At 40.0% G+C, this 17,490-nt stretch overlaps 1 protein-coding gene across 1 annotated transcript in view; it reads right to left on the reverse strand.

Annotated features, from left to right (window-relative positions):
• Window positions 1-17,490, reverse strand: part of COL13A1 (collagen type XIII alpha 1 chain) — a 141,896-nt gene that overhangs the window by 111,494 nt on the left and 12,912 nt on the right. The window contains exons 3-5 of the mRNA XM_078390820.1: window positions 16,292-16,318; window positions 7,599-7,649; window positions 213-248 (exon numbers count right to left, since the gene is read on the reverse strand). Coding sequence (XP_078246946.1) covers window positions 213-248; window positions 7,599-7,649; window positions 16,292-16,318 — 114 coding nt within the window. The remainder of the gene's footprint in view (window positions 1-212; window positions 249-7,598; window positions 7,650-16,291; window positions 16,319-17,490) is intronic.

Consider the following 17,490-nt stretch of genomic DNA (forward strand, 5'->3'; position numbering starts at 1 on the left):
CGAAAGGAAATTTTAAGAACACAATTGCCTTACTTAGGGTTTTTTAAAAGTCAGATTTTTGCAAGGAAAAACAAAGCAGAATGTTTTCTGTGACATAATCGCCAAATTGCCCTTTTTAGAACAAATGTCCTGAGAGGCATTTAACTTCAGTGATCCTGTAGTTAGAAATATATCATTCATGTATAATAGCATGTATTAAGAGTGCTACTTACTGGAAACCCAGGAAAACCTCTCGTTCCAGGCTGTCCCTGAATAGAATGAAGTGGAAAAAGAGATGAAAAGAACAGATGAGGGAGCAACATGTGTGACTAAATCACTCCATAGGGCCTGTGGTGCCTACTGCCTTGTACATGCCAAACGAATATAGGTGCACTTGTTTTCCATGGCCAGAGGGATTTTTCTCCTGGCTATAGACAATTACTTCATGATAAAGGTACTTTGACAGTGTTTGGAAGCTAGCACAGTTCACTAAAAATACTGTTATCTCTCATTTCAAAGCCCGCATTTTCCCATCAATCCCCTCCCCAAATGTTTTAGCAACAGAAATTTGTATTCAGTTTAGTAGTCATTACAGTTCAGCCCTCAAAGACTGTTATTTTTCAATAGCATGAAAAGGGTTTCAATATGTCAATATTATAAGCAATCCCTCCAGTTACACATACTGTTCCCTGTGTGGCTGCATCTCCCTCCCAATTGTTACCACGCTGTTCTGATTACATAGAAAGACTTCCCCTCATGTGTTTCTGCTTTAGGATGTATTTACAAGACATACAAATGATAGGGTTCCTTGGGGTTGAGCATTACTTATGTAGCTTGTGATCACATCTTGAAACCAACCCATGTGGGCAGGAGTCTTCCTTGGTCTGTGTGGAAGCAACTATATTTGAAATACCAATCCCACAAAGAACACGTCGTAGAGGGTGGATAGAGAGATCCTTTGGCTTTCTAGGCGTTCCACCGTGGCTCTAGAGCAATGATTCACAACTTCTTAGACTCCAGATGTTTGAGATTTCAGCTCCCCAGCCAGCATGGCCAATAATAAAGAATTATAGGAGGTGTCCAAAACATGTAAAGATTTGCTATCCCTGGCACACAACAAAATACTCATGTCAAATTCCTCATGATATGAAATTCTAGATTCAAGCATGATTACACATGATTGTAAACCAAATATATTTTCAGGTTACTATAACTGGTATATGGCAACCCCAATCTCCGCACAGCATAAATTTTAAAGGGATATGATTGTTTGACTTTGTGAATAGACCTTAGTACTATTATGTGGACAGGGAGAGATTGATTCGAGCACAAACAAATTGATACAAGGAAGGACTGGTCTAAATACTTTCTCAATGCTGTTGAAGAGACTTACATCCAATTGACAAAAAAGGGGAAAGAAAAAGATTGCTTTCCTTTCTTAAATTTTCCTTCCTCATGTTAGAGCAATAAAGCACTCAGGTTTGAGAGCAGAAGCCGATTAACGCCGAGCCCTTCAGTACTATATGAAACAGGAGGAGAAAGTTTCAACAGTGGAAGTGATGATTGTGGTGAAGGGGGCACCTCTTTTCCTTCTATTCCTGAGAAGCCTCAAAGACCATAACTGCTACAAGGTTCTTGCTACAGGATGGGTGAAGTGTGGAATTGGGACATTGTATTACAGTACTTTATTCAAGAATATCTCTGCTGTTGAGTCCATTCCCTCTAAAATACCTTCATTACCATCTTCAGCTGGATGAACACCAGGTTTTATTAAACTAGTTATCAGAATAGACCTGGCCTATAATGTTTCAAAGGCTGGGTAACACGTCAGACAAAACAAAAAACCTTTGCAAGCATTTCCTTGCACAGACATAGGATTAAAACGGACGGGGGAGAGATGGAAGCACTCATAAGCCTTGCCCACTATGTGCCTTGTTGCCTTTTGCATCTTCACATCATGTCTTTCAACATAAAGGTTTGAAAAGGACTCTGCAAAGATGTTTGAACTACCTGTTTTACAGATGTCTGCCTGATCAGCATGATGAGCTTTGTAACTCATCACATTACAAAGCTTTGTAAGGTTGAATGTCCTTACAAAGTTCCATGATTAGTAACCCTGGGAAGGCAGGGTATTTTTGATCATGAGACCTTTGTGAGGGCATTCAGTCAGATGTTTGTCTCACGTGTTACCCAGCCCTTGTAGGCCAGGTCTATGCTGTTCAGAGGCGATGCATCTTCACTTTTTAAAGTGAAGATAGCTTCTGCTCAGAGTCCTTTCCAGCCGGCTGTGGTGCTGAATTCCACCACCCCCCTTCCAGTTTCCATTTTTCCAACAGTTGATATTCTAGTGGATAGTGGCACGCACAGTCCTGGCTGAGCTGTTATTAGGGTTTCTTGTTCATCTTATCTGTTTTTAAAAAAATTCTTTTTGTAGGTCAGAAAACATCCATGTTTCCCCAGGCACAGAGATCCCGTTTCCTTGGTTCAAAGCAGTCTTGTTTTGGCTCTACTTCCATCATAATTCGCTTTTAGAAGGAACTATATTGTGATACCTGGTACAAGACTGTAGGAAGGAAAGTGGTATTTTACCTCTAATAAGATACAATTAAATGACAAAGGACCATAAGAAGAAGCAACAGGAGCACCTAGATAGCAGGCCGGGCAGGGACCACGTGGACATCAGGATCTACACAGATGCATTAGAATATGCACATTTTGTACAGATCTGTGCTTTTCCTTTTTCCTTTTTTCTTTCTTTTCTTTCTTTCTTTTTTGTGTTGATGCATTTCCTCTTTTTTGGTCCAGCCTGTGGCCACATTAAATGATCACCCTAATACACACACTAGAAGAAACTTTAAAAAAAAAAAAAACATCTGTGGTGAAGTACATGTAATTTCCAATTTCCCTTCAACTGTTTCTCGACTATAGCCACTAAGTCTTGATTTGCATGAAAGATGGGAAATAGAGAGACCTGAGCAGCCTTGCAGAAGGGTTCACTTTGAATCCCAGACAGTCTGAAGTTTCTGAATCAATTACATATGTGTGTTACAACTTCACAGGCTTGCTCACTGGTCCATTCAGTGCAGTTTCCAGTGCCTGGGAACACTTTGTCAGAATTCTTTGCATAACCGCATCACAGTGCCATAAAACAAGGCATTTAATGGTGGTCAATCCGCTATGTGGTCTATATAGGGCTTCAAAAATAATGGTGGTCTTGATCACTCAAGCCCAATTGTCTGGATTTCACATCTCCTCGTTTGCTTAATCCATGAGGGAAATGGTGAAGCAGAGATGTTTGCCAAAAAAATAAAAGGAAAGGAAAGAAAAAAAGAGAGCAGGAAAGACATAAAAAAAGAAAGGTATAGAATGCTGAGAACAGTAAACCTGTGGATGGCTGACACAAGACACTTTATTCTTACAAGAAGTAAAGGACAAAATGGTGCAGAGAGACATGCACACGTGAACACACCCCACTTTGGAACACAGAAGCCAAATGCAGGGGCAGCTGGTCTTTTAATATACTGATGGTGGAATAGTACCTGCAGATTTGCTTAAGAATTGCAGAACAGGACACAAAACATGTATCTTCTAATCCCTCTCCACTGCCCACCATCTCTCCACTACCCACGATTAATGGTAATCCATCTTCCTCTGTGCAGCAGTAACTAACAGCCTCAAAGAAATTTATGTGAAATCAGCATGGGTGAGGGTTTGTTGAAGGAAAAGCCAAGGCACCCATGAAAAGGAGCACTGGAACATTAGGTAGACTTATAACCTCATGTTGTGCACCCGGATCCATATAATATTATTCTCAAATATAACCCAGTGTCGCCATTATTAAATGTTTGGAAATTGAAAAGTTTTTTCACATACAAACATTGAGGAAGAAGCTTCTGCATTATTATTATTTAAATGGCATAAAAAGTTCCAAATTCTTCTGTTACTCTTAAGAAAGTATCTTCTCTCTTTCCCCACTAACCCCTGAACTGTGAGAATTCTGATGCCTTTGCCATTCAATTCATATGTTACACTCAACTCACTTATTTGGCCTCTCTGGGCTCATCTAAACTGAGTATTTGCTCTCCATTTTTTGCACTGATGATGCCAGTATTTTCCCCACCATCCAGACAATGCAAAGCAGTTATCAATTGTGATGTGTGACCCACACCCACCCCTGCATTTTAAAATGCCAGCTTCTGTAGGTGTTTGTTTCACTTTGAACTTGTGATAGAGTTCAGGTGACAAGCACTTCTTTATTCAGAAGCTGAAAGGTTAACACTATTTCACTGTTAAAAGGGGAAAAAAACCTTCAGCAGAGAAGATAATCTCCAAGATTTTGAAGAAGTTGTTTTTAATGAGATATTATTGCCAAGGTAAATTACCAATAGATGTCCATGGTGTCAAAAGTTTGCAGTTTAGCACTATTCTATCTAAGCAAACTGAAAAACCATAGAAATGCAAAAAGAAAATAATTTCTAGGATTTCCTCCAGGTTTTCAAATACCTATTTTTGAAGACAGCTAATATCCAAGGTGGTTGAGCAGTGGACATCCACTGCCACCAGATGCTTTCAATTTAGCACTAATTTAGTAAAACAAAAAAGCACAAAAATGACCCAGCACTATAGCACAATGACTTCCTCAAAATTTTTGAAAGAATTTTGATGCAACTCCCAAAGAGATGCTGTTTTCTTAAAAGAGAAGAAAAAATAAGGCTTTTAAAAATAAGTTTGGGCGGAAACCCTGCTAAGATTTGAATTCATGTTCTCTAAATGGCACCAACCAGGACAGAGTAGGAAGGACATGCTCCATCTGAGTCAGCCTTCGGTTGAAAACTATTTTAGGAGACGAGGGCATAGAATTGTTTGATTGATTGGTTGACTGATTGTTTGTTTGTTTGTTTGTTTGTTTGTTTGTTTGATTGATTGATTGATTGGTTGGTTGGTTGGTTGGTTGGTTGGTTGGTTGGTTGGTTGGTTGGTTTGGTTTGGTTTGGTTTGGTTTGGTTTTTATACTGCCCATCTGGTAGGGAAAAAAATCATCTTCCATTCTCATTTGTTAGAGAGAATGTAAGGGTTTCTACCAAGGAAACATAAGAAAGCATTTTTTGGGATGCTTTATTAACCTTTTTGTTGAGGAAATTTTACTAAGTGTCCACAAAATTATAGAACTACATTGTGCACACTTTGAAAATCATTGTTGTATTACAATGGCTCTCATCCACTCAGATGTGTGCCACCAGATAGACACAGAAATCTATGTGGGATACAGAATTTTCATATCATGGAAGTATGAAATTGTTACAGGTAGGCTTTGCGTTGTTGTTTTTTAGCGATACCAATAAAATGTATTCCTAATAATTTTATTTCATTCTTTAATTCATTACGTTTGCATTTACAGTTACTGTAGCAGTACAATTTATACTTGATACTTTTACAATTTTCAACTGTCAGTAGAATTATTATTTTTGCTATTATTTATCTGACAGCATTTACTTCCAACAGTAGTTCTGCAAATTTTATATCATATCATAAACCTTATCATAAATGATAAATACAAAAATAAAATGTTTGTAAACATACAAAAGTATGTCTCAGGAAAAGTGGGGTTTTTGTTTCTATCATGCTTGAACTCAGATTCTTTGCTAGAGTGGGTGGAACTTAAGATATTAAAAGCTAAAAACCACTGCTCTAAAGAACATATTTTTCCCACTCCATATTACAAAAGGTTTTATTACAAGGAGTCATTTAAAAAGGCAAAAGTTTCCTATGACGTACCTTGGAGAATGACAGTAGAGATAAAAAGTCTCAGATTGCCTCAAAGAGCACTTTTAAAACACTGAACATTGGCACACCTGGATTTGTCATGCTTTAAGGAAAAAAAGGTCAGCTTTGCAATGTTGCATTTGGTTGTGTTTGTTTTGGCAGAATATAGAATACATCGTGGAGCTGTTGGCCAGGGCCCAAGGGGAGATGATACATTATAAATTCAAGGGCCTGTCCGCTCTGTAACTTTTCAAAAGGGCAAGAAATGAGACAGTCTCACTAATAAATCTGCAGTTGTTGATTCTTTGTTGACTATTCTTATGGACCAGCAAGAGCCTGGGCGGATGGGTGGTGGAAAGAATAGAAGAGGGAATCCGGAAAGGGTGCAGCTTGGCCACCAATACCTTCCTTGTCAACTGCTAAGCTGCACATTTTTGGCTTTTTTGGCTTGAGATGATAAAAAAACCAGAGCAAAAGTTCAACTCAGCTAAAGATTCTAAGCAGGGCTGAGCTTTCCCTTCTTCAAATGTTGTTTGTATCAAGTTCTCAAGAATAAAACTCTCATAGAACGGCCAAGTGCTGCAGAATGTCTGTTTCTGCCATGCTCAGCACAATGTGTTGTTCAAGCCAGCAAACCCAAAGTAATGTCAAGCAGCTGAAAAACTCTGGATGCGCAAATGCTCACATCATCTCGCCTCCAAAAGACAGTCTGGAAACTATTTGTCATCGCACATCTGCCGAAAGCATGCTGTTCTTTCAATGCTTCCAGGCCTTTCTTTGGTATCAGGGTGCTCCTTCACACTGATCACCAGGCCGCCATTAAACTAAATCAATGTTGCAATTAGTCTGGAGATGGAGAAAATGCATTTCCACCCAGTACTGATGATTATGGCACGCAACCATTCATCTCAGTGAGGATACGTGCCTTATTAAGGCCACAGCCCTGAAATTATTTGTTCTCAAGCAGCTCCACTCCAATAAAGCTTAAGAAACTATTCTCTTGTGAATAATCTTAAGGAAAGTAAAATCAATGCAACCTTTCGTTTGGATTTCAAAGAACAGTCCAAAGAAGACAGGCGACAGGAGTTTTGTGGGAATATTGCCAGCAAGTGGTGTTGCAGTCTTAAGGTTTCATTTTGCAGTCAGAAAGTGAACACACTAGACTCATCATACACAAAGACAAGGTTCTACTTGTTATTACATTCATGTCCTCACAACAATTAGCTTGCAATTCCTCTGGGTCTGCACTTTTTTTTCAGAATGACCATGTACTGAGGCTGCCCTGTTAGATATGTGAGTTCAAGTGCACAATCACTCATCCTCTGAAGTTCTGATCTGCCTACCCTATTCCAAGCTGCAACGTGGGGATTGCTTTGAAAAGGCTCTCCATTAGTTCCAAACTGGAGAAACATGGCCATTCCTCTTCTGGACATAAGGTTTGTAACATTCTTATGTCAGGGATTTTCATTCCTGTATTTAGGATTAAACTATACAATATATTTATCATGTTCTTAAAAGAACTGCTCTCCGAAGTGTTGAACAACATCTGTTTTCCTCACCTATACATTTTGTATTTGAATGTTTTGTGAATGGTCACTGGAAGGTATTTGCAAGTCTGATTGCTGAGGCTCATATCTCTGAAGAAATCCTTTTCTGAGAGGAAAAACAAATTAATCATAGGGAATACACATTTTTCTTAATGTCTAATTTGACCCTACAGCATATAGAGTTACAGATCTCTGGAAGGAACTGGCCCATGTTGCATCTTCCACTCCCTAATCTTTGTTTTTGTAATTCAGCCACATCCTTCAACATTTAAATGTTAGAGAGGAAAAGCAGAGAAAGTGGACACTTACCGGAGGGCCACGGGGACCAATGATGGACATACCAGCTTCTCCAGGAACTCCCTGCAGTGAGAAAGGAGCAAGTTAGGACAGGAGATGGGTTATAGTTTTAAAAAAAAGGAGAAGAGAGAGAGAGAGAGAGAATTTCGAATGCAAATGCAGAATGAAAGTGAATACTTAAAAGATTTGAGTATACACCAATGGAAACTTGCAAGGAAAATGTGGACAAGGAAATAGTGAAAGAGAAAAGGAAAGTTTACAACATGGATTAAAACGAGCAATACATGCACAGACTTCTGAGAGATAATGATTAAAAACATATTTCTTCTGGTTTAAACAGCAGCTCCTCTGGCCTTTTCCAACCCAAACAGGGGGCCATTTTGAGTCTATCCTGAAATCAGATCAAAGCATCACAATAGACTCCTTGAAAATGGCAAGTAATCTCAGTGAATAGCTACATATAATATTGTCCGATGCCAAAGTTGTCTTATGTCCAATTATCACTCTTCTCTGCAAGGAAACTTCCTCCAGAAATCTGGAAATTTTGGTATGACTAGGAATTAAGCTATTATGTTTTAAAAGAGGCAGTGGGACTGCACAACCAAGTGATGCACATATGTGTATGTATGTGCACGTGCATGTGTATGTGCATGCACGCATGCACACACAGAGATACACACACAAAGGTACAATCTTATACAGCCTCTCTGATTTTGACACCATAAATTCTCCTAGGTAAAAAATCACTGTGGTTCATTCCATTTTGCCATAATAAATTTGTGAACAAACAATGGCTGACACACGGTTCCTAACTGCTAGTTGTCAAAAGCCTGGCTCTTGCTGATAATTTGCTGTTCCTGCGATCAGTAATTAAGCAAATACTGTTTCATGATACATATTAATCATACGGTCAGAACTGCTTAAACACCACTGGTGAGAGACCCATGACCTCCATGGGTTCTCGGACTGCAGTCCACATCAGTTCTAGCCTGCACGGTCAATGGCGAAGGATGTTATTACAGCCCAACATATTTGTGGCTACACATTCCCCATGCTTCTTTAATAAACACAGAACTGCTTTGAAACTTCCGGTTTGTTTTCCCCAAACATACCAGGAGATGTTGATATCTGATGTTAGCTCACTGATAATTCTTCTCAATATATCCTTAAACTTTCTCATGTCCACATATTCCCAACTTCACCCCTACCCACAGTCTTTTGTCTGTTCTAACAGTTCAATGCCTTTGAAAGGAATTTAGATTTGTAGAATAGATCATTGGCCCTGTCTACTACCCTTTCTAACATTATTATGGCTCTTTTTACATTATCCTTGCAACATGGGGGCAGCTATAACTCCCTATAAGGACTGGCCATATTAGAAGTGTAGAGAGACAATGCTGCCCTGTTTCTATACAGGTTCCACCCACATTTCTAGAAAGAAATTTCCTGTTGTTGTTTCTATGTGCCATCAAGTTGCCTCTGGCTTATGGCAACCCCCTGAACGAGCAATCTCCAAAATGACCTGTCCTCAACAGCCCTATTCGGGTCTTGTAAACAGAAGCCTGTGGCTTCCTCTTTTTCCTGCTGCCTTCAATCTTTCCCAGCATTATTGTCTCATAATGTGTTCGAAGTACGATAGCCCCAGTTTTGTCATTTTTTACTCCAAAGATTGGTCAGGCTTGATTTGCTCACTAGTTTGTCTTTCTTGCAGTTCAGGGTATCTGCAAAGCAAACAAATCATTTTCCCCTCTCTGCTTTCTTTACTGTCCAGCATATCTATATATGCTGATCTTTTCTAATTCCTTCATTGTTGCCCTTCTTCTGTTTTTTGGCTGCAGTCTGAATTTGGCTTGATGGCTGAACCAAAGTATACAAAATCTTTTACCAATTTCGATTTCTTCATTGCCGACATTAAAACTGTGTAGTTTTTCTGTAGTCATGATTTTTGTCTTCTTAATGTGCAATGCAATTTCTTTTTACACTACCTTTTTATGTTGTGGGGGTAAGGGACCAAGTGGTTTTCTAACTGCATACAAACAATATCCTTTGTGGTGACTGACTAGACTACCTGCTATATATGAGGCGTTAGCAGAAAATTCTATATAATTGCTCATGGGTTGCTTAGCCAGTTTATTAGATTTTTTGGTCCAATTACTGACTCAGCTTCCTGTTTTGCAACTCACTTCCCACACTGATATCTAGCAAAGAGCCTCTTGCTGGCTGTACTTTCCTTGTACTACTTTCCTAAATTTATTTCAGAATGTTAACTTTTACATCTGCTCTTCCACCTGGTGTCTACTTTGGCTGCATATGCTCTATAAGTATTTTTATTTTAGCAAGGATTACTAATCGTCAAATATGTAAAAGTTGTAACAGTTGGTGGTTGTTTATGATTGACAGGGGTATCATACAGAAACTAGACACAAAAAAATCAGATGGACTGCTTCTAGCACTAACAATCAAAGGACACTGTGTAACTTGTTCAATTGCCAGAATCCTATTGGTGTTTACTTGTAAGTTGTGTGTAACTTCTTGCATCTAATTGGGGCTAATTGACAAGGTGTCAGTCTGTCTTGGTTGTTTGCCTGGTCACATCCCTGCTCATGCAAATGAGATGTATCCCAGCACCCTGTCAATTAGCTACAATTAGCTGCAGCAGGTTATGCAAACCTTATGAAAACACTAACTGTATTCTGGCCAATCTTTTCCTCCTTAATTAAGTGATTGATCTTGGCAAGGTAAACACAAGTTTAATTTGCAAGTCTGGCTGCTGACACATATGTGCCTGAAGAAGTTGGAGGGTAAATGTCTGGTTTGATGGTAAATGAAGAAATATAGAGTGTTCGTAATCCGTTTTGGATTGTGGAAATGTCAGCTTCACTGATGAACACAGTAGAATCTGGTGGCCTCTGATGCCTTCAGTAATCAGGAGCCTCACTGAGCTTTTTAAGTATGAGAACATATACGCATACTGTTGGCAAAGGAGGCATCAGATAAGACGTGATCATGTTTAATGCTCCTTCAAATTTTCTGAAAGCCTCAAGGAAGCATCTCTAGAACTACTTCAGGATATCTTTTCACTTGTTCTAAGTACAATTCCTTCAGAAGCAGAATCTGTGTCCAGTTTTCCAGTTTTCACAAGACAGGCAGCAAACCTAATGGTATTTCTGGATTTTGACAATCCTGTACCATCAGGTACTTTTTCTGTTGATGCCACTGGCAAGATAATTGGCTCAACTGAGACTGACCTTACAAATCTTTAGATACAGCTTAGACATTTAAGAAATAACCAGAGGGGAAAATATCAGGACAAGAACATCTCAGTAAGTTTCCAGAAAACATAGATATGTCTTCATTCAAGAGAGCAGGAGTAGAATAAGCTTGGTCACTCACAGCTCATATTTGCTTTTACAGTGGTGCCTCGCTAGACAGTTACCCCACATGACAGTTTTTTCGCTAGACATTGGCTTTTTGCGATCGCTATAGTGATTCGCAAAACAGTGATTCCTATGGGGGAATTTCGCTGGACAATGTTTGGTCCCTGCTTTGCAAACTGAGTTTCGCTAGACGACGATTTTGACAGCTCCCTCCGTGCTCGCAAACAGGTGTTTTCAGGACCTAAGCTTCGCAAGACAGCAATTTAAACAGCTGATCGGCGGTTTGCAAAGCGGCTTTCCTATGGCTGATCTTCGCTAGACAACAACGATTCTTCCCCATTGGAACACATTAAACAGGTTTCAATGCATTCCAACGGGGAAATGCTTTTTGCTAGACAATGATTTTGCTAAACAGCAATTTCAGTGGAACAGATTATCATCGTCTAGCAAGGCACCACTGTATTTTTATTTTAAAATATCATTTTAAAGTAGTAAGGTGCTAACTTTTAAATGGATTGCCTGTAGCACCAGACCACCAAATACTTAAGGAAGCTTTATCATAGAAGATCAAATATGATAATGGCCACTGTTACAAAAAAAGAGATTTAATTACTGTGGGGAGCGTTTGGCTAAATACCAAAGCCAACTTTGTGAATTGGTAACTATCTTGCATTCCATTGCCCATTTTTGATGCAAATGTGATTGATTGGGAACATGGGAGTATTGTTCCAGCATTAGCTTGGTTCCTGCTGTTTCACTATAGCAGATGTCCCCAACCTTGGGCCTCCAGATGTTCTTGGACTTCAACTCCCAGAAATCTTGGCCAGCCAAGGTGGTGCTGAAGGCTTCTGGGAGTTGTAGTCTAAGAACATCTGGAGGCCTACGGTTGGGGACCACTGCACTATAGGACAGAATCCTAGTCAGAGTGTGCTTATCAATGGCTGCTTCTCAAACTGAGTGGAAGTAACAAGTGGGGTACTGCAGGCTCAGTCCTGGGCCCAGTGCTCTTCAACATTTTTATTAATAATGTGGATGAAAGGGTGCAGGGAATATTTATCCAATTTGCAGAGGACACAAAATTGGTTGAAATAATATTGTGGAAGAGAGAAACAAAATTCGAAAGCTGTTGATAGGCTTTTGCATTGGGCTGAAACAGAATAACATTTAACAGGGATAATTTTTTTTCCTTGAGGAAAAAACCAAGCATACAAGAAGGTTCTGCCTCCCATAGGTTACAAGTTCCAAGATACTTGGCTTAATAACATTGCATGTGAAAAAAGATCTTGGAATCATTGTAGCTCACAAGTTGAATATGAGCCATGAATGTGACATGGCTACAAAATACGCAAATGCCGTTTTAGGCTGCATTAACAGAAACACAAGCTCTAAAACATATGAAGTACTATTCCCCCTCTATTCAGCACTGGTTAGGCCTCATCTTGAGTACTGTGTCCAGTTCTGGACACCACACTTCAAGAAGGATGCTAACAAATTGGAACAAGTTCTGAGGAGGGCAACAAGGATGATCAGGGGACTGGAAATCATGCCCTCTGAGGAAAGACTGAAAGAACTGGGCATGTTTAGCCTTGAGAAAAGAAGATTGAGGGGAGATATGATCGTATTTTTCAAATATTTGAAAGATTGCCATACAGAGGAGGGACAGGATCTTTTCTCAGTCACCCTAGAGTACAGGACATGTAATAATGAACTCAAGTTACAGAAGATCAGATTTTAGTTGAATATCAGGGAAAACTTCCTAACTGTTAGAGCAGTATAACAATGGAACTAAGAACCTCAGGAGGTGGTGAGCAGTCCAAAACTGGAAACATTCAAGATAAAATTGGACAACCATCTGTCAGACTTTGATTTGGATTTCTGAATTAAGTAGGGGTAGGATTAAATGGCCGTATAGGCCCCTTCCAACTTAATTATTCTATAATTATATGATCAAACTAACATGTTTAGATGGGTGATAAGATATGCAGAAAAATAAAGCATCTTTTCCCAAAAGCCCAACAAAGAGCCAAAAAAACACACCAAACCCTGCACAAAGAAAACCCAGCTGAAAGAGGTCTGAATAAATACAGCTAACCTTCAAAAACCACATATGCTGAGTTGGACTTGATCCAGATTAAGTCATGCTTACAGAAGATCGAATAAAACCAATTGCTTAAGTTAATCATGACCCGGCTGTCCCTTCCATTAGTCAGAGAGAGACAATCACCTCATGTAAACAAAGCACTGTGTACCATGTAACCTATCTTACATTCATCAAACTAGCTTGCTGCCTTAAGATGTGAAGGAAGATGCAACTCTCTTGACATTGCTGAAGTGAGAGTCAGCATCCGGGCCAGTTAGCTCATGCACTCACTAGGTGAAGAGGCACCTTCATGTTGATTAATGTAAGTCAGATTCAGTCTTTGGTTCATGCGAAAGGCTGGACTGGGGGAATCCCAAACTGGAATTAAGATTGGTGGAATAAGTATCAACAACCTCAGATATGCAGATGATACCACTCTGATGGCAGAAAGTGAGGAGGAATTAAAGAACCTCTAAATGAGGGTGAAAGAGGAGAGCAAAAAACAGCCTGAAGCTCAACATTTAAAAAAAAACGAAGATCATGGCCACTGGTCCCATCACCTCCTGGCAAATAGAAGGGGAAGGTCTGGAGGCAGTGACAGATGTTACTTTCTTGGGCTCCATGATCACTGCAGATGGTGACAGCAGCCACGAAATTAAAAGACGCCTGTTTCTTGGGAGGAAAGCAATGACAAACCTTGACAGCATCTTGAAAAGCAGAGACATCACCTTACCGACAAAGGTCCGCATAGTCAAAGCTATGGTTTTTCCAGTAGTGATGTATGGAAGTTAGAGATGGACCATAGGGAAGGCTGACCACAGAATAATTGATGCTTTTGAATTGTGGTGCTGGAGGAGACTCTTGAGAGTCCCCTGGATTGCAAAAAGAACAAACCTATCCATTCTGAAGGAAATCAACCTTGAGTGCTCACTGGAAGGACAGATCCTGAAGCTGAGGCTCCAATACTTTGGCCATCTCATGAGAAGAGAAGACTCCCTGGAAAAGACCCTGATGTTGGGAAAGTGTGAGGGCAAGAGGAGAAGGGGACGACAGAGGATGAGATGGCTGGACAGTGTCATGGAAGCTACCAACATGAATTTGACCCAACTCCAGGAGGCAGTGGAAGACAGGAGGGCCTGGCATGCTCTGGCCCATGGGGTCACGAAGAGTCGGACACGACTCAACGACTAAACAACAACAGTTTAGCTATCACTAAGGGTGCAACTACATTGGCAAAAAATATAAAAAAATTATACGGGATTGGAATGGGTCGATTTGCATTTTTCCCCACATGATGTAAGGCAAACTTTCCTGAAATCATCCCCACCATTCATAGTTTTTGCTGCCACCACTGAGACTTTGATTTAAAAAAAAAACACACACCATCAGTGCCATTCTCGTTGGTTCAGGCAATGTGATCATTTGAACTGATGGAGAATACTGTGGTGACTGAGGGTGTGTGATCAGGATGGATTCTTTTCCATTAAAAAAGAAACACCCTGATGCCCGTGCTCTGACCTTTCCAGCATCCTGATCACCCCATCCCCATTGATCTGCGCTGTCCCTGTGCAGCCACCACCACAGCTGATCCCTGGGCTTTTTTCTTTCCAGCGTGGGGTTCTGAAGAAGGGGGAAGCCTGTGGTTGGTATGATGGCATGGTGGTTGGGGGAAAAGATCAAGACTGGGAGGGCTGGATGTTTGCAAATAATACAATTTCTTTCTTTAAACAAAAAACAGCTTGCAGCCAGTGCTGTTGTGCTAGGGCATCTAGACACACACACACACACAGAGAGAGAGAGAGAGAGGAGGAGGAAATTGTCATTTTTCTTGTTTACAGTTGATTACGTAGTTCTTTTGTAGTTGCACCTCCTGCAGGGCTACAGAAGAGCTATGTTAACAAGTTGCAAACAAGGCTTATTTCCCTTTCTCTCTGTGTGGCCAGATAATCTGAACTGGCTAGGGAAACCCATATTCCCTAGTATGACTTCACATTTCTCCTGCTTTGTAGTTGCACCCAAATTATCTATCAAACATGTTAAGTTCCAAGTAAACCATTTCTTTTCTAAACATATTACCTCAAACTTCCAAATACTTAAGGCCCAATCTGGTAATACTTTAATGTTTACAGATTGTCTTGTATAACTTAAAAGCCCATGTTCACAAGCTGTTTTGCTCTCCTGCTTGATCCACACTGTAGGGTGTTATTCCACTGATCTTCCTCTCCACAGCAGATTGACAGGGTTTCTAAATGATTGTTTTGTGAGACTTCCTTGGAGAGAAAAGAATCTTACAGCAAACATGCGCCTACTTTCCTCTACCGACAAGAAACAGCATCTGAAACTATAGCATTGCTAAGTGAAACCATAGCAGTAAAGCGTTTTTCTGTGGACAGAATGAAAAAAGAATTTGATCTGTCTCTTCTGGACTACTGCTGACCTCAGCCCAAATGAAGAGAGGACTAATGTAATGTTTATCTTAATAGCAGCAAAGAAAAACACCAGCATAGATTAAAGTAAACGTTTGAGGGGTCTCTCTCACCTGCTTTCCTCAATTATTTTTATGAGGTTTTCCCCTTAGATAATAGTGGGTTTGAACCATGGTTTGCAACCAGGAAATCTAAGAGCTAGTTCAGCAGGCTGCATCTGGAGAGAACTGCCTAGGACACAGCTGGTGCAGTTAACCACATTTCCACATGTATCTTTCCTCGACACAATAAACGCAGATGTTGGCAATGAAATAGGAAAAGGGTTCCAAAAAAATACCAAAACAGGCCAGCTGCAAATGTTGAGTTTCTCTGACCATTGCTATAAATAAGCTCTTGCAACATTAATATAAATTATAGTAAACAAACCAAAATTTCTGCAGCAGCCTCAGAATATGTCTGTGCTTCTTTCATAGAGTGAAGGAGGGGCACACCACCTATCTCTTCTTATCTGCATACATTGATTGCATTAATTTGTCTATGTAATGTATACTGTATATGTAAAATTAGCTTTTGACTCACATGGAAGATTTTCTTTCTTTTTTCCCAGAATTTGAGGGGGTTAAGGATGAAGGAGTATGAGGGTGAAATAACCTGGGCTGATTTCAAACTAATCAAATAGCATCCTCATTCTTCAAGGCAAAGTTTCACGGTGAGTGGGATATGTCATTACATAGGAGCTTTATCAGCAGCTTGTAATGGATTGGAGGCAGCAGTTGCAGACAAACCCAGAATGAAGTGATGAGCTGGAAAGAGCTGACTCACCTTCTCTCCAGGTTTCCCCTTTTGTCCCTGGGCCACCATTTACATCAGTCACAGCCACATGCAAAAGGATGAAAGGGGAGAGAAAGAGAAACACACAAATACAGAAGTCAGTGTTAAGGTAGACTAAGCCCCTCAAACAACACAAATGCACATAACAGGTACACAAATTTAACATAATACACACACCTGCTTCGTTTAATGCTCACACTCAAGCACAGTGAACGGTGTCGTTTGCTTCCTACTCTATCCTATTTAAATAATCTCTAAGAATTCCAGCATATTATTTCAGGAAAGCAGAATCCAGAAGCTCTCCAGATAAATAGCTCATCCTATAGGGAAAACTGTTCATCAGTGAAACTCTTCAGTTCAGACTGTGTGATCATTTGTTGGGTTCAGGGCTTAATTTCCCTTGTGGGGAGCTGTTTGTCCTGAGAACACCCTTGTGAAGCTGAGGGACATAGCAATTGAAATGAAGTGAAGCTAAGAATTTTCTTCATTTCATGAGTAGTAAAAACAAATGGCACAGTGTTAGCAGTCAGCTCACATCACTATATTAGCTTACTTTTGAGCTCACAAGACAGTAATGCAAAAGCAGCGAAAGACCCGACAAGCATCTTTTGACCCACTCAGTGCTCTCTTTGAGGAACAATTGCAAGATTAGGTCTGTTTGCAAGATCAGTTTTGGCAGCCATGTAGACTTTGGTTCCAACCAATGCCATGATAAAGAAAACAGAGAGATCCGTTTGGGTAACTGATGAGGGAAATAAATGAAAGTATTAGAATCTGTGGTTAACATGCAACAAAGCAGTTGATGGATTGTGTTATCTTAGCATCAATATTTCAAATATGCTGTGTGAAAGCACTCAATTTTGAGACACTTAAGGAAAACAGCATGCATAAAGTTCTAAACCATCTATGAAAAATTGTGACTTGACCCTCATCAGTGTCACTGGCAGGTCACCAATCTTTAAGGTTCTGATATCATTATACAATAAGGAGCTCAATTGTGTTTACTTCAAAGTGAAGTTGGGAGACCTCATGCTAAGGAGAAGCCTCTGAAAAATATTGAGGAAATTCAAAGTAGTGCTAAGACCTGCTGAATTTCACAGAGGAGTCCTGCACATCCTCAGGATGTTGCCAGATTCCACCTGACTTAAAAGCTGAAGTGAATCTGGAGATTAGAAGCTCCACAGAATTCT

This window comes from Pogona vitticeps, chromosome 3 (assembly GCF_051106095.1).
Source record: "Pogona vitticeps strain Pit_001003342236 chromosome 3, PviZW2.1, whole genome shotgun sequence".
NCBI classification, from domain to species: domain Eukaryota; kingdom Metazoa; phylum Chordata; class Lepidosauria; order Squamata; family Agamidae; genus Pogona; species Pogona vitticeps.